General features: G+C 41.2%; 1 protein-coding gene across 15 annotated transcripts in view; it reads left to right on the top strand.

Annotated features, from left to right (window-relative positions):
- Window positions 1–24,477, top strand: part of foxp1b (forkhead box P1b) — a 505,775-nt gene that overhangs the window by 366,454 nt on the left and 114,844 nt on the right. For all 15 annotated transcript variants that reach the window (XM_078543713.1, XM_078543710.1, XM_078543714.1 and 12 more), the window contains 2 exons: window positions 3,624–3,761; window positions 13,107–13,196. In XM_078543713.1, coding sequence (XP_078399839.1) covers window positions 3,624–3,761; window positions 13,107–13,196 — 228 coding nt within the window. The remainder of the gene's footprint in view (window positions 1–3,623; window positions 3,762–13,106; window positions 13,197–24,477) is intronic.

Genomic DNA, 24,477 nt, shown 5'->3' with positions numbered 1-24,477 from the left:
TAAGCACGTAATCTGGGCTGGCACTACACAGCAGCATTGATGGAGGATTGCACTTTCAGAAGTGCCATCCATCTTTCAGACAAGGGCTTAATCCAAGGTCCAGTTGCCTGCCAGGTAAACATAAAAGATCTCATTGTGCCACTTGAAGTTGGGCAGGTATCTCCTGGTATCTTTATCAACTTTCCTGCTTCAAGCACCACAAAATAAATTTGTTACGTCATTTAGCTCATTTGAAGTTTGGGGAATCTTGTTTGACACATTTTTTGCTGTCCTTGCCTCCAAAGAAAACAATGATTACGTTGCAAAAGTAATTGACTGGCTGTGATGCACTTTGGCATGTTTTGAGGAGCTTAAAGGTGTTTTTTTCCTGCGGGCATGGCATTAAAGTTGAAAATTAAAATGGTATTTATGCGTCAATGTGTTTAGTTATCCTCAATCCACTTTCACTCATGTCTCAAGTTCAAGTTGCTACTCACTTGAGGTAAGTTATTATTTGTATTTTCTGAAATCGGTTCAGCCTGTTTATTAAAGATTTGTGAGTGGCTACAACTTTTGTGTTAGTCAGCACTTTTAATTAGGGAGCATCTGTTTCCAAATTCCAGTATACAATCCATTTATTAATCTCACATGAATGCAAGCTGTTCCCTCTCATAAACGCAATATTATTTATGAACTTATGACGTATTAAATATATGATTGATAAATGATAACTGCCAGTTGGAATGGGCAATTCATCCTATTAGCGAAGTCATATCTGAACTGCTTAACAAGTGAGTGGACTTTTTTTTGAAATGAATAACTTACTGTATCACATAACTTTCATTGTCTTAAAAGGCAATTGATTTTTACATTTCTTATTGAAGCAGCAGTATAAGTTTGCAAGTGAGCAATTGAAGGGACTATGTCTTTAATGGATGCATGCCTTTGTATTCTGTTGCACCACTAGTTTTATTTCTCTCTGCATGATATAAATTACTCTTGGAAAAACTCATAAGGTCACAAATAAAATTTCATACAGGAAAATACATCACACTGTGGTTGGTCTTTTAACTTCAAATCATATTTTAACCCCTGAGTTAACTAGTTATTACCTGGCTCTGCTTTTAAGCTGTTTTATCAGAATCAGATCTTGCTTATCTGATTTACCATCAGGCATGTACATAAGGTATGGCATTTTTTAGCATGTAAAATTAAAGCATTTTATTTCAATCTATGGAATGAAGTATCTTTTCTCAAAAGCAAGAACAAATCTTTTAAACAGATTTTAAAGATTTGTCTAAAACTTTCTTTCCCCATATTATGATGGAGTTTGTTCGGTCATTCATTGCAATATATATTACACACCCAGTGTGTATTTTTAAAATGTTAGTTTTAAATTTACAATCTTGCAAAAAAATACGTTCCTGTGGTTAACTTTTTATTTAGATTAATTTAATTAGTTTATTTTGTTTCACTGTGCAAGTTTTGAGTTCTTTTCAAAGCATCCTAAATATAGGTTTATGTTGGTAAAATGGTTACTACCAGATTTATGCATTTTGTCTTTTGTTTGCTTAAATAACCCGTCTGTTATAAGTTCTGTACATTTGTTTATGACTGGCAAAGCTTGGCTGTATTTTGCTGTATTAAAGCATTCCCTCCAGTGCGCCTTATAGCAGTTTTCAGTCATTCAACAAGGGATTAAATGGCAGTAGTTGGAGTGATCAATAGGTTAAGAACAATACAATCACTCTTACTGCTAATGACCTCTGTAGTAGTGTGTAATAAAGTGTGTGCTGTAATAGCCTATTGCCTATGCTGCAAGCTCTTTGATTTCTGACATTAGTTAATACACAAAAGACAATAGGATAGCACATGTACATTTACAGCGTGAACTTTCATCACCCCTCCACCCCAAAATAGCAAGTAAGCTTGGTGAGTCCAAGTATTTTAATAGCAATTAATTGGTATCACGTAGAAAGCAAGCTCTGCGTAGAGTTTGGAATGTGCTTTCATCTGTCTGACCTTCATCAGTGATTTAAGTTCGTCAAGATTAGTGATGCTGAGAAATCAGGACATCAGTGCATAATGACTGTGAAATTAGGAAAGTGAATGCACTATGCAAATGGCAGAAGAAATCAGTGAAGGTGGTGGTATAGACACGATAAAATAGAATAAGAGCTCTTAACTACAGAAATATTAAAATGCATCATCACAGCATAAAGATGAAGTTTGTTTGCTAGACTCTATATTTATGAGTTTGTTATTCAATACCTTTTTAAACCCTTTCACTGACTCTAGCCTATTTTAAGGTTAGAAAAAAATTCCCCCAGGATGACATAAAGCTATAGATCACTTTACACTTTCATGTTTCTACTTTTGTGTGATCAATGAAAATTTACATTTGAGTATGAAGTGTATGGAAACCAAATGGAATTCAGTAATATTGTACAAAAATTAAGCTATATATCTGTGAAATAATAGTGACATTTAAATATAATTTTACAATGAAGCAAATGTATTTTAATTGAAATATTACATTAATACTTTTCAGCTGATTAAACATTAAAAACATTCCTCCTGTTTGTTCAGGTTTAAAAATAGCATTAAAAAAGCCTTTTATTTCAATGAGCTTGAAATTTATGTCCCAATATCCCAGCATTTCAACAATATGTAATAATTGGTTTGAAAAGCTGAATTTCATTCTACAAACATGCAAAATTTATAGAATTGTCATTAAATATAAGCTTGAAAATAACTATGCAATGTTGTTCGAGACAGACTGTCATTTTAATGTCGGCTTCATTATCAGAACAAGACATAATCCTTCATACACAATGTGCAGGTTACTCGGTTTCAGTTTAGAAGGATGTCCATGCACTTGGACACGTTAACATTAGCAAATGTGAAATGCTATCAGGTTCATCACTGTAACTGTTTGTCACTGAAATGTCAGTAAGAAAAGCTGTGGTGGGTATATCAGCAATATGAAAAATCTGGCAGTATCAACATTCACATAGTTTAGATCAGCATATGGACAATTGAGATCACATTGGAGGCTTCTTTTAAGAAATGGCAATGCCCTTGTTCAGAACAAGCTAATGCAATTCAGATTTGTATTAGTGATAGCAATATTAGTGCTGTGTTTTGCATTTGTATTTAAAGTAGCAAACCTGCGTATTTCATAGTTTTGTTTTGAAGTTGCAGTGCTCCAAACGTTTTCATATTTTTAAATACTATAATTATTGTAACATGTTAATTTCTAAAACTCCCATTTCAATCATGGCAAATTGGATAGATTTTAATTTTTTCATATGCCAACGCCAGGTGTTTGTACTAGAAGAGCCACCAACCTCTGTCCTTCGGCTCAATTATTGTCAACCACAGACCAAGGAAATAAGGGCAAAGAATACAGTTCTACAGTTCACTGCCTTAAGAAAAGAAGTACATAGTTTCAGGATTTGATCTTTGCTAAAATATAGAAAAAATTTGCAACATACTGTTTCATTGTGATTTTTGATTGAATCATGTTGTGATACAGCTTGAAACTGATTTGACAATCTCAACACTCCAGTCAACAATTTTCTGCTATACATGCATAACTTTATAAATATTTTGTTCCTTATTCTCATGTGTTATGTCTTTAGGTCCCAGTATCAGTGGCTATGATGACACCTCAAGTGATAACTCCCCAGCAAATGCAACAGATTTTACAGCAACAAGTACTGACTCCTCAGCAACTCCAGGCTTTGCTTCAGCAGCAACAGGCTATCATGCTGCAGCAGGTAACTTCATTATCAGCCAGTAAATCAAGTTTACAATCACATTACCTGAAACAACTCAGTTCACTTTCAATCAAAACTGGACAACATTATTTCTATAATTCTGTTTATCTGGTTTAAAATTGGACAGGCATTTCTATAGAGACCAATTTTCACATGTTTAAATAGTGAGTAGCATTATGTGTACCGTCTACTTCCCCTTCCATAACATTGCCTGCTTCAGCCCACCTGCTGCTGAAATCTTCTTCTATGCCTATGTCACCTCCAGACTCAACTATTCCATTGCTTTCTTGGCCAGCCTCCAGAAATGTCAGCTCATCCAAAACTCCACTACTCACATCCTTTCCTGCACCAAGTGCTGCTCACTCATTACCTGTTTCTTTACTGAATTACATTGACTCCCAGCCACCAACACCTCTAATTTAAAATTCTCCTCCTTGCGTTTAAGCACGTTTATGGTCTTCACCTTGTCTATCTTTTTTAACCAGCTCAGGCCCTGATGACTATTATTCCTGCTCCCACAGATTTCTGTATTTCTCTTGACTGTAGCCCCACCTGAATCCTTCTCTGATCCATCATTGATGGCTATGCTTTTGCACTCTGGATTCTATTGCTCACCCTCCCTGCTTCTCCACCTCCCTTTCCTCTATTAAGGCCCCAGTCAAAAAGCTCACCTCTTTTATGAAGCTTGGTAACCCCTTCTAATTTCTCTGCCCTTGGGTCGGTGTCTGTTTTTGTCTGATTACACTGATATGAAATACCTTGGGATGTTTTCCTTTGCTGAAGGCCTAATATAGCTAAGTTGTTGTTATTAAAACCAGATCACTAGTATTAATTAATAATTTTGCCTGGTTTTCTGATTGAGGGGGCAAGTCTACCAGGTGGGAAGTCCACCCAGTACAAAACTGCCTTTCTGAATCCAGTTACAAGGTCATCTGCACATGAGAGGCAAGTTCCCTAGTCTCTAATGTATAGCCAAGCCAGACTGGGAGCACTTGCTGCAGCAGGCCCCCTGTTGCATTATGAGGCAGAAACGTCAATCCAGCTGCCTGAAAAATTGTGCTAATTTTTAAATTAGTTTTGGAAGCTGTACATGGCATCATTATAAGACTAATGCCACAAGCTCCAATATCAAAAACATGCCAAGGTCCACTCCACTTACTTCTAAATGTTGGGCACCAGGGCCTCACAAACACCCCCACTTTCCAGTGCTCAACTATGTAAGGCTGTATTAACTATGTTAAAGTTTAGTTTATATGTTACTGCCCTTCACAAATCTGGCAAAAACTTGGCGGTGAGGAAGTGGAAAATCTAAAACCATTATCTTTTGTCCAGGACAAAAAGCTGTCCTAAAAAGTACATAAAATTGTATGTAAAATCTATATCAGGGTGTTACTTATGCTCACAGCTTTGGATGATATTACTACCCAATTCATCCTGCATCAACATCTAACTAAGCTGTGTTCTTTTACTGATTCAAGTGCTTTGCTGAACGGCTGAATTGATGAGCTTTTTGCAGCTGTTCTGCATGAACATCTTGCAAGGCTTTATGGTTAAACCATGTGCTATGTAGCAATTCATCTGGAAGAGATGCTTGCATTTAGACCTTGATAACATTCTGCATAATATCTACATTTTTCCTTTACTTAGTTCTATTCCTGCAATTCTGTAATTATTTGTATTCCAAAAATAACCAGCAGCTTCCCAGTACAACCCTTCATGATACAGCGTAACCTCTAATAGATCACATTTTTAAACAATTCCTTAATTGGTGTTTTACTTGGTAATTTATTAATAGTTATGTTTTGCCCATGGCACAAATATTGGTTGCATTTGGCAAATAATTTATGTTACCACATGCATTTAAACAAATTCCTTAGCTCTGCATACAACAACAGAAAGTATTCACTATAATTGTACTCTTTATCCCTTTTGAGTCTTGTCTAAGCATCATCTGGCTGAGAGTTCAACAAAAATTATACTCACCAGATTCCTTTACATAGTAGATACTGTAGGATTCCCCTTCGACCCATCGTCAGGTATCCTCCTCACTGCTCTATTGGAAATACTTAGTATCACAGATATATCTCCAATAATCCACCTATTAGATTCAGCACATTGAGCCTAAATTACTCAATGGAGTTTCAGTATAATCTTGGCGAAACATGGCAACATTTTTCTACGGGCTATTGACATCCCATTCCTCTTCACCCTCAAACTCTAATGGCTAACTAGCAGTAGATACTACATTCTTATTTCCATAGTTTGCCACATACCGCTTTCAATATGATTAGCACTGTTGTGTGAACCGTGATTTTTTTTAAAAAAAAACTTTTCTTGTGTTTTTATTTTCTAGTGTTTTAGGCAGTCCCTTCTGGCATTCCCAGCCGAGTGGGTAGTTTAATGATCAAGCTGTGCTAGTGCTGCCTCATAACTGGTCACTAGGAGATGATAAAGAGCTGTCTGGCCTGTTCATCAAAAATACCAGAGTGTGGCTCGATAGCGTGGCCACAAAAATTCAGCTTGATCGCGCAGGTAATGACGGTGCTGGTGCGAGCATTACATGCGTGCACCAGAAGTATGCACAGTTAGCAGATCATGACATCAGTCAGCGCCAAATGCTGATTTGACGTCAGACTGGCAATTTTGGACCTCGCAACTCTCCTCAACACCCTTTGCTAAACATGCATGACTGGACATGTGTTCAACAACTTGTAGAATCCCTCCCACCAGCACTATTTTAAGGAATTGTCAAGAACTTGCAAATTAGTTGTTGATTACTTTCTGCTGATTCTGTTTGAGTTGATGTAAGTACTGGGTGTTTGGAGGAGCTGACAACAGTTGATAGAGTCTGCAGGGAGTGATGCAGCATGTAGGGAAGATGTTGCTTGTGACTGCAAGGGCTCGGAGTGCAAGTCATAACAGCTATGGTAGCAATCTCCCTTGGGCTGCAGTATGAGAGACAGATGGTGCAGAGACAGAAACTAAGAAGACAAGCTGTGCACAGAGGAAGGAGGAGGGGGAAAGGGGCTCTAAACATAGACCTTACCTACCTCGGGTCTCCAGAGAACACTTCTCCTATCTCCTATGTCCAGTGTATTTGGCGTCTATGATTCACCAAGGAGGCGGTCAAAAAAGAACTCTGTCGTAACAGTTGCAATGAATTTTTATGCGTCTGGGTCCTTCCAGGCACCAGAACTGGAAATGTTTGAAATATCTTACAGTTTACCATCCACTGTGGCATAAGAGAAGTCACTGAGGCTCCCTATTCAAAGGGAGCTAACTATATTTTATTCCCTCTTGCCAAGAACAAGCAGGCAGAGAGAGAATACAGCATTGTTAGGATTGCAAGCTTCCCCATGGAGCTGGGTGCATGAGCATCACATTACAGATACTGCATGTCAACTCTGCCATGTACTGGAAATGAAAGGGATTCTGCTCCCTCAACACCCAGCTGGTATATGAACATAGGTATCAAATCAAGTAGATCAATACCCTATATCTTGGCAGCAGTCATGATGCCTTCATTCTGTAGCAGTCCACTATGCTACTTGCATTTGAGCCACCAGGGTAAACCAAAGGGTGGGGACTTGGCATCAAACGTTATCCACTGATGACGTAGAAACATAAAATGATCTAAGGCACAGGAGGAGGCTGTTCAACCCATCATATCCATGTAGCAGTGAAAGAACTATTCAGTCTAATCCCACTTTCCAGCTCTTGGTCTGTAAACCTGTAGTTTACGGTACCTCGGGTGCATATAAAAGTGTTCTTTAAATTTGATGAGGGCTTCTGCCTCTACAGTCCTTTCGGGCAGTGAGTTCCAGGCCTCTACCAGCCTCTGGGTGAATTACTCCTCAATTTGTCCCTAATCCTTCCACCAATTACATGAATCTGTACCCTCTGGTTATTAACTGCTCTGTGAACGGCAATAGGTCCATCTTATCCACTCTATCTAGGCCCCAATTAATTCTCCCTTCAGCCTTCTCTGTTCTGAATAAAACAACCTTAGCCGAATCATTCCTGCTTCATAGCTAAAATTCTCCACGCCTGGCAACATCCTTGTAAGTCTCTGATATGCTATCTCGAGAGTGATCACATCCTTCCTGCAATGCAGTACACTAGCTGTGGTCTAACTAGTGTTTATTACAGTTCTAACATAACCTCCCTCCTCTTACACTATAAGCCCCAGACAAAAAGGAAAATATCCCATATTCTTCCTCGAACACCTTATATAGGGGATCATCCATTTAGGACAGAGATCAGGAGAGGGCTGAAAGTCTTTGGAGCTCTCTCCCATAAAAGGTGGTGGAACCAGAGTCTTTGAATATTTTTAAGGCAGAGGTAGATAGATTCTTGATAAGCCGGAGGGGTGGAAAGGTTATCAGGGGTAGGCAGGAATGTTGTGTTGAGGTTACAGTCAGATCAGCCATGATCTTATTGAATGGCGGAGCAGGCTCAAGGGGCCAAGTGGCCTACTCCTGCTCCTAAGTCATATGTTTGTATACCTGTCCTGCTACCTTGAAGTATCTAAATACATGCACTTTAAGGTCCCTCTGCTCCGCTATACTTCTCAGTATCCTACCATTTATTGTGTATCCTCTTGTCTTTTTTGTCCTCCTCAAATGCATAACCTTACACTTCTCCAGATTGATTTCAATTTGTCACTTTTCTAACCCCCTGACCCGTCTATTTATATCTTCTGCAGTCTGTAGCTTCCTTCCTCACTATCAATAGCTAATTTTCATGACTCCCTGCTCCTTTTTTAATTCCCTGTCGATCCTGTCCAAAAACCCTGTAACCAGGAATGTGAGCTGCTATTCCTGCCCCCCTTTAAGCCATTTGTCAGTAATAGCTATGATAATATACTTCCACATGACTATCTGTGCCCAGTACTCATCTGCCTTATTCACTAGGCTCTTTGCATTGAAATACATACCACCAATCACTGAGCAACTCCTTTCTTGTCTATTTTGTAGCCTTTGTTTCTTTGACCTTCCATGCTTGCTTACTAATTTTCTGCCTTCTATTGCTGGATTTGCTTCTCTTCCTTTTGAATTTACGCACAGATTCCCATCTCCCTGCCTAGTTAAATTAAACCCTACCCAACAGCATTAGCCGTGTGGAAGTGCAACCCGTCCAGCTTGTACACATCCCAACTCCCCCAAAATCAGTTCCAATGCCCCAGGAATCTAAAGCCCTCCTTCCTGCACCAGCTTGCCAACCACAGACTTAGTTTTGTTATCTTCCTATCTCTGTGCCAACTAGTGCATGGCACTGGGAGTAATCCAGAGAATCTAGATTCTTTTTGCTCCCGCTGCAATTTTTGTGGCACCAGATGGAGGCCGACTCCAACTTTAAAGTCCGCTGGGTCTCTCTGCTTGAGCTATTGGTGGGAAACGGGGAGTACTTCCTTAAAGGCTATCCTGGGCTCATCAGAGCCCTAATCCACAAAGTTCTTTCCCCTCTCCTGGGTTTCCTCTTCCCCCTGGCCTGTGCATCCAAACCTCCGTGCTCCTCGCGCCCCCCGCTGTCTGGGCCTCTTAGCCTGGCCTTGCCAAAATCCCCCCACTTTACCTCCCCATGTGACTTCCGCGGTGATCACTGTCAGGGACTGGGTGCAGTCCCAGCAGTGGTCACCGGTCTCAGTGGCGCTGCTGAGACCAGAGAGCTGCTGGCCATTTGATTGGCTGGCTGCTTCCAGAGGTGGGACTCACTACCCAGATGGAGGCAGGCCTCAACCTAAGACAATTAATACCCCACCGAGCGTAAAATGGAGGTGCAACCCACCAGAGTGGGAGCATGTTTACCACTGACATTTCACCAGGGGTGGGGAACCCTGGCACAACATAAAATTCTGCCCCATGATCCCATGCTTGCTTTTGGTGACCCATCCAATTTAGCCTCCAAGCCTGCAATGTTTTTCTTAATGGGTTTTGTTCTGCAGTGATCAGTAGTTGGGCAAGATGTAGCTTCCCTCAGCATTATGCACATTTTAGACTGCTTCAGTCCCTAGTTATAGGGAGGCGATGGTGTAGTGGTATTGTCGCTGGACTAGTAATCCAGAGATCCAGGGTAATGTTCTGGGGACCTCGGTTCGAATCCCACCAGAGCAGATGGTGGAATTTGAATTCAATAAAAATCTGGAATCAAAAGTCTAATGATGACCATGAAACCATTGTTGATTGTTGTAAAAACCCATCTACTTCACTAATGTCCTTTAGGGGAGGAACTCTGTTGTCCTTCCCTGGCCTGGCCTACATGTGACCCCAGACCCACAACAATGTGGTTGACTCTTAAATGCCCTCTGGAATGGCCTAGCAAGCCACCTACAAAGCCACAAAAAAGGAATGAAACCGGACGGACAACCCGGCATGAACCTAGGCACTGGACACGACAACAGCAATCGCAGCCCTGTTGACCCTGCAATGTCCTCCTTACATCTGGGGGCTAGTGCCAAAATTGGGAGAGCTGTCTCATTAACTAGTCAAGCAATATGACATGGTCATCCTCACGGAATCATACCTTACAGATCCTCACAGAATCATACCTCCCAGACTCCACCATCACCATCCCTGTTCCACCAGCAGGACAGACCCAGCAGAGGCGGCGGCACAGTGGTATATGGTTGGGAGGGAGTTGCCCTGGGAGTCCTCAACATCGACTCATGGTATCAGGTCAAACATGGGCAAGGAAAGGTAGCACCACTGCTGATCGAGCTGGCCGAGTCCTAAAGGACATAGCTGCTAAACTGGGTCTGCGGCAGGCGGTGAGGGAACCAACAAGAGGGAAAAACATACTTGACCTCATCCTCACCAACCTGCCTGCTGCAGAAGCATCTGTTCATGACAGTATCGGTAGGATTGACCACCGCACAATCATTGTGGAGACGAAGCCCTGCCTTCACATTGAGGATACCCTCCATCGTGTTGTGTGGCTATCACCCGTGCTAAATGGGATAGATTTCGAACAGATCCAGCAATTCGAGACTGGGCATTCATGAGGCACTGTGCGCCATCTGCAGCAGCAGGACTGTACTCGGACACAATCTGTAACCTCATGACCCAGCATATCCCCCACTCTACCATTACCATCAAGCCAGGGGATCACCCTGGATAAATGAAGAGTGCAGGAGGGCATGCCAGGAGCAGCACCAGGCACACCTAAAAATGAGGTGTCAACCTGGTGAAGCTATAACACAGGACTACTTGCATGCCAAACAGCATAAGCAGCAAGTGATAGACAGAGCTAAGTGACCCCACAACCAATGAATCAGATCTAAGCTCTGCAGTCCTGCCACATCCAGTCATGAATGGTGGTGGACAATTAAACAACTCACTGGAGGAGGAGGCACCACAAATATCCCCATCTGCAATGATGGAGGAGCCCAGCACATCAGTGCAAAAGATAAGGCTGAAGCATTCGCAACAATCTTCAGCCAGAAGTGCCGAATGGATGATCCATCTCGGCCTCCTCCGGAGGTCCCCAGCATCACAGATGCCAGCTTTCAGCCAATTCGATTCACTCCATGTGATGTCAACAAATGGCTGAAGGCACTGGATACTGCAAAGGCTATGGGCCCTGACAATATTCCGGAAATAGTACTTGAAGACTTCAGTACTTGACTTGTGCTCCAGAACTTGCCGCACCCCTAACCAAGCTGTTCCAGTACAGCTACAACACTGGCATCTACCCGGCTATGTGGAAAATTGCCCAGGTATGTCCTGTACACAAAAAGCAAGACAAATCCAACCCAGCCATTTACCGCCCCCATCAGTCTACTTTTGATCATCAATAAAGTAATGGAACGATTTACCAACAGTGCTATCAAGCGGCACTTGCTTAACAATAACATGCTCACTGATGCCCAGTTTGGGTTCTACCAGAGCCATTCAGCTCCTGACCTCATTACAGCCTTGGTTCAAACATGGACAAAAGAGCTGAATTCCCGAAGTGAGGTGAGAGTCACTGCCCTTGACATCAAGGCAGCATTTGACAGAGTGTGGCACCTAGGAGCCTTAGCAAAACTGGAGTCAATGGGAATCGGGGAAAACTCTCCTCTGGTTGGAGTCATACTGAACTGGACTAGCCATATAAATACTGTGGCTACAAGAGCAGGTCAGAGGCTAGGAATCGTGCAATGAGTAACTCACCACCTGACTCCCCAAAGCCTGTGTATCATCTACAAGGCACAAGTCAAGAGTGTAATGGAATACTCCCCACTTGCCTGGATGGGTGCAGCTGCTATAACACTGAAGAAGCTGGACTCTGTCCAGGACAAAGCAGTCCGCTTGATTGGCACCACATCCACAAACATTCACTCCCTCCACTACTGACGCACAGTAGCAGCAGTGTGTACCATCTATAAGATGCATTGCAGGAATTCACCAAGGCTCCTTAGACAGCACCTTCCAAACCCACAACCACTACCACCTAGAAGGACAAGGGCAGCAGCTAGATGGGAACACCACCACCTGGAAATTGCCCTCCCAGTCATTCACCATCCTGTCTTGGAAATATATCAACGTTCCTTCACTGTCGCTGGGTCACAATTCTGGAACTCCCTTCCTAACAGCACTGTGGGTGTACTTACACCACATGGACTGCAGCGTTTCAAGAAGGCAGCTCACCACCACCTTCTCAAGGGCAACTAGAGATGGGCAATAAATGCTGGCCCAGCCAGCGAAGCCCACATCCCGTGAATGATTTTTTTAAAAAAGCACAAAGTGCAGCACAAATAGGGAGAGTGTTAAAGTGAATGAGTTTGGACCATGCTGATTAAAGCTGATCTTAACTCTGTCTGAAAATGGAGCTTTTGTCAGATTCAGATTTTAATTGAATTCACATTTTTTCTCGGTGAGTCTGTTCCTGAAATAACGCCACTAATTCTGGTGTTATGCCCTTGTGCCAGATATATTAGAGGAGGTTGACTGCTCTTGCTTACGGATCACTTTTGAGTGACCTGTTTAGAAAATTGCTAATAATTACTCCTATGAATTATTACATTGACTGCTCCGTGAATAACCATGTATTCTCAGCAAGGACATTTTTTGGCTTCCTTGTTATAGACAAAGGTCATTTCTTGCCATATTTTAATTAGGTAGTGTGGAAAATGGCATGTTTTCATCAGTTCATTTTGAAGATTAGTTCTGAAATGATAATGCTAAGAATAGTTCATACACTGAGGGATTTATTGGCAAGTTTTGATCCAAAAGGTCAGACAAGTGTTGATAGGACGCAACTGTGTATCTCTTTTCAAACTGCAGGCCTGTGTGTCATGACAAATAAAAATGTTTTAAATGTTCATTTTGTTCTATTGTAATTATTTTATAACCTTTGTCACAACAGCAACAGCTTCAGGAATTTTATAAGAAACAGCAAGAGCAGTTGCATCTTCAGCTTCTGCAGCAACAACATGCTGGGAAACCAACTAAAGAGGTATGTACATGTATTGAAAGAAGTAATATGCTATAATTAAAATGGAAATGGCAGAAAGAGGCCTGACGTTGTGAGATATGTCTGTAGTGAAGGCTTTCCACTGGTGTCTTAGCTTTGTTTCTTTTCTGTTTTCTAATTCAGAAAGGCTTACTCATCAACTGCAGTTCAATGTGCATTAATGACTTGGGGATGCAGTCTTCATGATGGACAAAGAAATGATTATTGTGTAGTCAAAAGAAGTTCAAAGACAGACAGGGAATTTCAGTTTTTCCTTAGAGATACACATTTCAGAGCATATAAATTAAGGCAAATGTTAAAACCCCACAGTCTGAGTGTAGTCTTCAAAGTCACAATGCTCTAATTAATGAACTGTGAGTTTCAGTTTGGACAAGTCGCAGTTTGATGCACTCATAAATCAACATGACAGGCTGACTTCTCATGCCTAGACAGTACTTGTCATTGAGTCACATCAGATGTAAACATGATAGGAAAAAGAGAATCTGAAGGAGGTGCAATTGATCAACAGAATTGGTAGAAAACCAACTTTTGAAGCACATTATGTATGATCACAGGAAATGGCTGTAACCTCAAGAGGCTTTCTCCTTCTGGTGATGCTTTTTTAAATAGAATTTCTAACAACCATCAAAAGTGGAATAGGAATTACTTAGCTTTTCTCCTGTGGTTTACAAGCCATAACCCCCTATTGTTACTTTGTATAGCTTTCTTTTAAAGGCATCAGATTTTTTTTGTCAGATCCTCACCATTATATTTGAAGCCTAGCAATAACAGACTGTTGATGTTATTCTTCTCAAATGTAAGGCACCACGGGCATGAATTTTGGTTTGGTAACACCCAATGTTCAGAGCAACTGGTGCCGTTTTGGGTTCAAAATGGCACCCGATGTTTGGGCACATTGTTCTGCTGAAAATTGTGTTGAATACCTTATTGGTGAAGGCGATAGAGTGCAGCAAGTTCAAAGTATGTAGAACAGGTAGATTGTGATGTCAAGTCAGCATGCAACACTGATTTGAAGTTAATCAACAGTGCCATTTTGGAGCCCAGTTCTCCAGCTGATATCATCTCTGAACGTGTCACAGCTGATCAAGAGAAACAAGAGTTAAGCAGCAGGAAGATGCCCCCCCACCCCCCTATCTGCCTGCAGTGCTATTTAAGGATTATCAACTAGTTGCTGGTTGATTTTTGTTTCTGGCTGTTGGTACAATTCTACAAATGTTTGCTGCTTTCCATAGTGGCTAAAAGTTGCGAAAGTCTGCAGGGAGCGGTGTGGTAAGTGCTGAGGGACTTTGCCTAAATTCAAAGCTTCTGCACAAACCAGTTGCTGCCAGAAATGGGTGCAGTAATTGACTTTTCTTTTGAAATAGAGCTTGACTGGAGAATAAACACAAGGAACAGAGAATAGGATAAGCTGCTAGGAGAGGAGGAGGAGGAGTAAGGGAGATGAGGGCAATGTAGGCAGCCCTATTTTTTTGGAAAAATATACTTTATTCATAAAATATCTGAAAGCACATTACAAAACATTTCAAAATGGCCATCACAAAAAGTGCAATCATATTCAAGTTTTCCGCATACATCATGAGGTGCTTCAATACAATCAATGAACGTTACAGACATTTCAACATGGTCACTACAGTCAGACAGTGCAGTGGTATTCAAGTTATCTCCATATAGATCATGTTGCAGTCTGAGGTACTTCAATACAGTTGTGATACGTGTAGTATTCACTGCATAATTTCGATGTGAGTCATACAGCCCGAAGGGTCTATACAATTCCCAACCCCTTCAGTGCACTATGGCTGAAAGGTCTTAGACAGTGACCTTTCCCCACTGCGCATTTGTGGCAGCTACTCCAAACTTTAGTGCGTCCCTCAGCACGTAGTCCTGGATCTTGGAATGTGCCAGTCTGCAACACTTGGCTGGGGGCAACTCTTTGCACTGGAAGACCAACAGGTTTTGGGCTGACCACTGAACTGATGATCCTCCAGCTGCAGTTGATGCGTGTAGGCAGCCCTTTCTGCCCAGCTTCAAGTGAGATACCAGTAAGCACAACCCCAATTCTCAATTCGGGCATAGTCCCACACTCCCTCTGTTACTAACCATCACATTGTCACCTTGGCCACAATGCAAAAATAAAAGCGACCATAAAACAAACATTCCAAACCAAATTTATAAAGCAAGTTTGCATACAAATGTAAACTAATCACCCTTGTGCATTCCCTTAGTACCTGCCTTCTATGTGAATTCACCACCCCAGTGGCTGTCACATGGCTAGCAAAAGGCTGCTAACTTTCAGTGGAGGAGACTGCAGATGGAGAATGACTTCAGTTAGCTCGCAGCCTAGAAGGCTCAGATGTGGACTGCATCATCTCTGCATGGGTGGCAGCAGTCTGAGCTGGTAGACTGACGGGCAACAGTAAGGGAACCGGCAGGGTTGCAGTAATGGGGGCACTGATGCTGTCATCCTCAGGGAGCACAGTAGGTTCGTGCTTCATGGAGCTGCTACCACTCCCCTAGGATGATGTTGGAGGCCAGATTGCTGGGCTGCTCTGACACCCTGCAAGCCACTTTGAACACTGATATCCACAGCCATGATGGCAGCAAACTGACCCTGAATGACTTCAGTCTGAGCTTCCGCTCTAATATTCAGATTTTTGGCAGAAGCTGCTTGTGCTTTTTTAAAAAACCTATTCTTTCATGGATGTGGGTGTCACTGCCTAAGCCAGCGTTTATTGCCAATCCCTAATTGCCCTTGAGATGGCGGTGGTAAGCTGCCTTCTTGAACTGCTGCAGTCCATTTGATGTAGGTACATCCACAGCGTTGTTAGGAAGGGAGTTCCAGGGTTATTAAACAGTGAAGGAATGGTGATGTTTTCCCAAGTCGGGATGATGAGTGGCTTGGAGGGGAACTTGCAGGTGCTGGTGTTCCCATGTGTCTGCTACCCTTATCCTTCTAGATGGCAGAGGTCATGGGTTTGGAAGGTGCTGTCAAAGGAACCTTGATGAGTTGCAGTGGAAGCTGTGACATTAGCCATCAAATGCTGCATTGTGTGTTAAAGGAGTTGGCCACTATTTCCATGCTGGAATGAATGGGCTGCCAGCTCTGCATAAAGCCCCTGTGCCAGGTTGGTGCATCACACCTCCATGCTCTTTGGCAGTAAATGCAGGCTTTTTGGCATGTTTCCCAACGCATCAAGCATTTCAAGTGAATTTTTTTTTATTCGTTCATGGGATGTGGGCATCACTGGCATCCCTAATTGCCCATGTTCAGAGGGCATTTAAGAGTCAGTCACATTGCTGTGGGTCTGGAGTCACATGTGGGCCAGACCATGTAAGGACAGTAGATTTCCTTCCCTAAAGGACGTTAGTGAACCAGATGGGTTTTTACAACAATCGACAGTGGTATTGTAGAATTTTAATTCGAGATTTTTATTGGATTCAAATTTCACCAGCTGCCATGGTGAGATTTGAACCTAGGCCCTCAGAGCATTAGCCTGGGTCTCTGGAATACTAGTCCAGTGACAATACCACTTTGCCACCACCACCCCCATCAAAGTCCTCTTCTATAGGTGTCCCATTGAAGTGTACAACTGACTCCTCTGCAACTGAACTTGTGCAAACTTGCCCTCTGCTGAGCTGAGATCTGCACGACACTGTCCTCTGCCCTGGCTGCAATACACTCATTCCCGGTGTCTCACCAGGTGCAAATCCTGCCCCTATACGATCATATAAATCCTGCACAGTGTCAATATCTATACAGGTGGTTGAGAGTTTTGAAATTGAGTTGGTTGCATTTTTTGGGCATGTGAAAGGAGAAAGGCACAGGGATAAGCTTGTGGCGAGGGGAGGGGGGAATGCAAGAATTTCATGCTTATGCCAGAAGAGAGTGTGGGATGAGGGGGAAGTGGGATGTGATGAGGAGGATTAGTTACGAGAATACCTTCATCTTCCATTGATTCAGCCCTGACAATGACCACAGGCACAACAATTGCTGTTCCAATAATGACCAGCACCCTTTTCTTCATGGGTGTATTGTACCTATCACCCTTCAATTAGCTCCTGCTACCTCAGGTTGTGCACCACTTATCCTGCAAGTATGTCAGTGAGTGTTATGCAACCTGTTTGGGTTAAGTGGCTGTCACGGTTGAATTGTTTGTCCTACCTGTGAGATGTGGGTATGAGGCTGGCAGCAATGGTAAGTGTGTGAGGGTACGGTGGATCATATGAATGTTAGGTATGAGTCTTGATTGATGGAGGGTTTTGGTATGTGAGTGATAGGGGTGTGGTGAATTGAGGAGTGTCTGAGGCAGAATTGGAAGAATTTGGCATTTGAAGATACATTCACTTAACCACTCGTTTGAAACCATCGAGCTTCTTGCAGCACTGCATTCAGGTCCTTGGGTCTAGATCATTAGCATTGTCCTCTATGGCAATCTGCTCCCATTGCATTTTGACCACGTGACTTGTGAGCCTCCTGGTCTCCTGCGGATATAGGACATCTCTCCTATTTCCATCTCCTTCACCAAGGCATCCTGTGCAACGTGGGAAAATCTTGGTTCCATTTTCCCCATCTTTCCCAAGTCAGATTCACTTCCTGTATGACTCCCAGTGCCTACTCCAGCCATCTTGTACCCCCTATTAAGAAGTGCAGACTAGCTTTAAGAAGTGCAGACTAGCTTTAAGAAGTGCTTGGAAGTTACAATTTTGGGCTCCTGCTGAAGTGTGTAGCCAGTGAACAGCACTGTTAGTGCTGCCTACATGTATCAGCAGGGGTCCAAAATTGAAGTTGGCATGCTGCCTACATTTCAATCAACAGTCGAGGGCTAATCATTCATCATGATCCCCAGGCCCATTTTTGGGAGCTACCCAGTTTACCCCTCCTGTGTTTTTCCTGATAATGCTACACCTCATTTAGCTATAATTTGGTCTATTACAATTAGTGTCATGTAAGTATAGATATGCTCTATGGAGCACATGCAATGCAAGATTCAGATGGGACTGGAAACATATTAAAAAAATTGAACGTTTTTAAAATACAGTTGTAGATGTAAATAAAGGGTTATTATTACAAGTCTCATAAAGCCATTGCACAGCTGACAATTTATATAAGACTAATGGGGAGTAACCTAGGGAAGGAAAGTGGACCTTTGACATGTATTTGAGGGAGGGAAGTGAGGTACAAGTTTATCTGGATATTTCAGTTTTTCAACACTGATTATTGACCTGACAACGGAGCTGTGCAGGGACCTTTTTTGTGTGCATTCAATTGTAAGATGTAAACAAACTTGGTTGTATCCTGTGTTTGATAATTGGGTGGGGAGTACAGTTTGGCAGCATGTTTGGTGCTTTTAAATTCTTCCTCTGACAATGGGTCCTGTACATTTTATATCCTGGCTTTTCATTTTGTAAAGCAGTGGTTTGAGTTTTCCTATAGACAAATGTATTAAGTGGGACCAGAACATAGCAGTCAATCTAGATGAATGCTGAATTGAAGTCAGTAGTTTGTCTAAAGGCAATATAATCTAACATACAATCCATAGGCAAAAAGATGTTTAACTAGTGCCACTGATGCTGTAATTGACTTTCCAGAATTGTTAGGCATGATTTAGATAATATCGTCATAGTTTGTTATGAGTTATGTTAGATTATGCATGTTAGATAATTTCCTTCCATTCATTGTAGTAGCGGCACTCTATTATCTTTCTATCAATCAGATAATTATTGTAGGAAATCTGTATAAAAGTTCTGTCTGTATTGTAGCCAGCATTGTGACTTATTATGCTTGGGCATTTGTTCTGCTATTCCTTGCCACCGCACCACCACCACCCCCACTCCCCCCACCATTCCCCTGCCAATAGTCTCCTCACCGCTCTACTGATAAATATGAATGTCATGTCCATCCATCATTGAATTCTGCACTAGGGAAAATCCTAACTGAGAGCACAAGTGCCTGGAAATTGAATTGCGCAAGGATAAGGACATGTTCCAGGTGCAGCATATACTAGACACACGTAATGAGGCCGACGGTGAAAATTGGTCTGGCGGCCTCTGTAAGATATTACTGGTGAGCACCAGTCTCAGTCCCAGAGGAAGCTTGCTGGTCCATGGTGGGAGGGGACACAAGATGAGCTAACTGGGAATCCAGTCGAGGGCCAAGCCTGGAAGGTGGAGGGAGGAAGGCAATCAAGATTTAGGCAAGCATTGGCCCTCAGTTTTGTTGTGGAACAGGAGGAGTATTCAGCCAAGTATTTTTAGAAGAACTTGCCTCTTTGGTAGCAGCCTTCAATGGTCCTTTCTAAGAATCCAGGCTAAAGTACCCCAACTACCTTTTAGGATGGTCAGGTTAGGAGATGGGGTTGGGGGGGGGAGCACCCCTGCCCATCAGATACAAGTACCCTGCTGTCAACCCAATATTTAGAGATATATCATGGAGCAAATCCTTTCACTCAGTGAGGCTGCTGGGATGTTGCTTAAACTTTTCACCTTCCGATTTGGAGTTGGGAATGTCACCATTAAGCTGAAAGCTTTCTCTTCCATTACTTTGTATACCATGTTATTATCTTCAATATAGTTCACTGGATTTTAACTGGGTTCTTTTTTTCAAAAAAAGTGTGGAAATCATGTGTTTGTATCCATAAATATAAACTTGCTATCTCACCATCCCTGTTTAAGTTATTGAATGACTTATTTCCTTTTCTTTAATTAAAATGTGATTTACTACATATTTTAATGTGAAATAAAATCCAGGGTCATATGCAACACCAAATACCACCATAAACAAATTTTCCTCAAAAAATAGGGTTGAGTGGGAGAGTAATTACCAACAATGGTATTGAGGTTCTATAACTTGCTTGCTCTTACTTCAGGAGGGAGGTAAATCTGAACTGACGTTGTTGACCCTTTTTTACAAATTGCTTCATTCAGAGTTCCTTTTGAAACTAAGCAAGTTAAAAACTGTCCACGTGTGACTAATTTCCAAAATTTGAATTTTTTAAAAAGCAAATTTGTTTAAGATTATTAAGTCTCTAAACTGTCACCAATTTGAAAGATAATACCTTAATCAGCAGCTTTAATTTATTGTGAGTAGGAAGAAGGGAGTGTTGACTAATACAATTATGTCTGTTTTTTCTTGTTTTGACTCAATACCCAGAATTTTATTTGTAGTATATACTTAAATAATGAAAGCTTCAGCAAATTTTCTGCTAATTGATCATCAGTTTACTATTGTATTTGCATGTGTCTATATTTAGTTTTCTGATCATACATTGTTCCCACAACTGGCACTATTGAATACACTATTTTTCTACATGTGGTGGTGGAGTGGGGGGAATGTTGTTTTGTGGGTGTTGTTTTCAATAAGCTTGATATAACTAATAGTTCTTAGCAAATCTGTTTCTCATTAAATTGATTTACAATCTTGCTACTTTTGTCACGAATTTCTTATGTTGAATGTGTGAATCATTCCTTTATAACACTTAATGCATAGACCTTATGATTTTTAATGGCTGCACAATTTCTTTATGGAGACGGTCACATTTCAGGACTGTCTGTTTTGATTATTTACCCTTTAAGTACTTTAACACTACTTTAATTGTTTAGATCAGAAGTACACTTAGTCATCTTGATGTTAGGAAAATGCTCGTTTAATTTTATTAAGATTTTGAATAACAAATTTGAAATTGATTTTAGCTATTGCAAATTTCCATAACTTTTATGTTTCCTTCACACAATTAATTAAACTCAAGGTCAATCCAGCAAACATGAGAAACTGCATGCTTTTTATTTAAGAATTTGCTTTGGAACTCTCTTGATAGTACCATACATGCAACTCCCTTGAATTGCTCACTTGGTGCCACACCCATTTAGTTCATTTCTGCTGTCAGTTACAGATTGGTCCAATATGCTGGTAGGTTTGTTTTATCTAATACAATAGAACCATAGAATGAAACAGCACAGAGGGAGGCCATTTGGCCCATTGTGCCTGTGCTGGCTCTTTGCCAGAACTAACCAATTAATCCCAGTTCCTGCTCTTTCCCCATAACCTGTAAACATTGTAAATGTTTTCCTTTAAATATTTATCCTTCTTTACTCCATCAAACCATTCATGATTTTGAATACTTCTATCAAATCTCCTGCTAATCATCTCTGCTCCATGGAGAACAACCCCAGCTTCTGCAGTCTCTCCACACAACTGAAGCCACTAATTTCTGATACCATTTTAGTATATTGCTGCTGTACCCTCTCCAGGGCTTTGATATTCTTCCTAAAGTGTGGATCCTAGAATTGAAAACTATACTCCAGCTGATGCCTAACTAGTGTTTTATAAAGTTTAGCATAGCTTCCTTGTTTTGTAATCTGTTCTTCTATTAATAAATGCAACATAATTCCATTTTTTTTACAGATTCCTCATCTTGTCCTTTCATCTTCAAAGATTTGTGTACATACCAGAGTTCTCTGTTCCTGCACTCCCTTTAGAATTGTATCATTTATTTCATATTATCTCTTCTCATTCCTCCTAACAAAACATATCATTTCACACTTCTCATCATTAAATCTCATTTGCCACATGTCTGCCCATTTCACCGTTCTCTGTCCTCCTGAAGTCTGTTACTATCCTCTTCATTGTTTACAACATTACTAAGTTCATATCATGTGAAATCTTTGAAATTATATCTTTTATACCCAAGTCTATGTCTTAGTATATATCAAAAAGAACAGTGGTCCCAATACTGGCTACTGGGGGACACCTTCATTCCAGTTTGAAAAAACATCCATTCACCATTACTCTCTGCTTTCTGGCCCGTTGTCAATTTTGTATCCATGCTGCTGCTGTTGCTTTAATAACATGGAATAGTGTATAATGTGGTACTATGTCTTGCACCTTTTCAAAGTTCATCAATTATAAGAGCCTATAGAATGGTTACAGCACAGAAAGAGACCATTTGGCTTGTTTCTGTGCCAGCTCTGCAAGAGCAACTGTGCTTGGCCCACTTTCCTGCCCATTTTCTGTAGCCATGCAATTATTGCCTCTTTATGTGCTTATCCAATTTTCTTTTGAAAACCATGATTGACCATAAGACGTAGAAGCAGGCCATTCAGCCCATCAAGTCTACTCCACCATTCAATGCGATTATGGCTGATCTGATGATCCTCAATGCCACTTTCCTGCCTTTTCCCCATAACCCTTGATTCCCTTACCGATTAAAAATCTGTATCTCAGCCTTGAATATACTTAACGGCCCAGCCTCTGTAGCCGTCTGCGGTAAAGAATTCCACAGATTCACTACCCTCTGAGAGAAGAAATTCCTGCTCATCTCTGCCTTAAATGGGCAACCCCTTACTCTGAGATTATGCCCTCTGGCCCTAGACTCTTCCACAAGGGGAAACAACCTTTCAGCATCTAGCCTTACAAGCCCACTAAGAATCTTATGTGTTTCAATAGGGTCACCTCTCATTATTCCTACCTCCAATGAGTACAGGCCCAACCTACTCAACCTCTCCTCATAAGAAAATCCCTCCATACCCAGGATCAACCTAGTGAACCTTCTCTGGACTTCCTCCAATGCCAGTATATCTTTCCTTAGATAAGGGGACCAAACTGTTCACAGTATTCTAGCTGTGCTCTAACTAGTGCCTTGTATAGTTTTAGCATGACTTCCCCATTTTTATACTCAATTCCCTTTGAAATAAAGGCCAACGTTTAATTTACCTTCCCTATTATCTGCTGAATTTGGATGTTAGCCTTTTGAGACTCATGCATGAGGATTTCCAAATCCCGCTGTCCTGTAGCATTCTGCGGTCTTTCTCCATTTAAATAATATTCAGCTCCTCTACTCTTCCTGCCAAAGTGCATAACCTCATATTTTCCCACATTATATTCCATCTGCCAAGTTTTTACCCACTCACTCAACCTGTCTGTATCCCTCTGTAGACTCTTGGTGTCATCCTCACCACTTCCCTTCCTACCTATTTTTTGTGTCATCTGCAAACTTGCTGATAATACAGTCACTTCCCTCATCTAAATTGTTAATATATATTGTAAATTGTGGCCCCAGCACAGATCCCTGTGGCACTCCACTAGTTACAGGTTGCCATCCTGAAAATATGGCCCTTGTCCCAACTCTCTGTCTTCTATTAGTTAGCCAATCCTCTATCCATGCAAATATATTACACCCAATACCATGGGCTCTTATCTTATTAAGTAGCCTTATGTGCGGTACGTTATCAAACATCTTTTGGGAATCCAAATATATTACATCTACTGCTTCCCCTTTTCTATCCTCAAAGAATTCTAATAAATTTGTCAGGCATGATTTCCCCTTAATGAAGCCATGTTGGCTCTGCTTGGTTATATTATGCATTTCTAAATGCTCTGCTATTACATCCTTTATAATACACTCTAACATTTTCCCAATGATGGATGTTAAGCTAACTGGCCTATAGTTACCTTTTTTTGTCTTCCTTTTTGAATAAGGGAGTTACATTGGCAGTTTTCCAAAATCTAACAATTCTTGGAAGATTACTACCAGTGCATCCACTATTTATGTAGCTACTTCCTTTAGTATCCTAGGATGCAACCCATCAGGTCCAGGGGATTTATCAGCCTTTAGCCCCGTTAGTTTCCCCTAGTACTTTATCTTTAGTGATAGTTATTGTATTTATTTCCTTCCCCCCTATTGCCCCTTGATTATTTAGTATTTTTAGTATGCTATTAGTGTCTTCTACCGAGAAGACTGATGCAAAATATTTATTCAATTCCTGTGTCATTTCCTGATTCCCCATTATTATTTCCCCAGCCTCGTTCTCAAAGGGGCCTATGTTCACTTTGGCCTCTCTCTTCCTATTTATAGATTTAAAGAAGCTCTTACTGTCCGTTTTTATATTACTAGCTAGTTTACACTCAAAGTTTATCTTCTCCCTCTTTATTTTTTGGTCATCTTTTGTTGGTTTTTAAGACTTTCCCAATCCTCTAGCTTAGCACTAATCTTTGCCACATTATATGTCTTTTCTTTCAATTTGATGTTATCCTTAACTTCCTTGGTTAACCGTGGTTGGTTTATCCCCTTCCTAGAATCCTTCTTCCTCACTGGGATATATCTTTGTTATGAGTCATGAACTATTTTCTTAAACGTTTTCCATTATTCATCAACCATCTTTTCTGCTAAATCACTTTCCCAGTCCACTGCAGCCAACTCTGCCCTCATTCCTTTGTAATTACCCATATTTAAGTTTAACACAGTTGTTTCCAAACCAAGTTTCGTACTTT

This window comes from Cetorhinus maximus, chromosome 6 (genome assembly GCF_964194155.1).
Source record: "Cetorhinus maximus chromosome 6, sCetMax3.hap1.1, whole genome shotgun sequence".
NCBI classification, from domain to species: Eukaryota; Metazoa; Chordata; class Chondrichthyes; order Lamniformes; family Cetorhinidae; genus Cetorhinus; species Cetorhinus maximus.
This window is presented reverse-complemented; position numbering and strand designations above follow the sequence as displayed.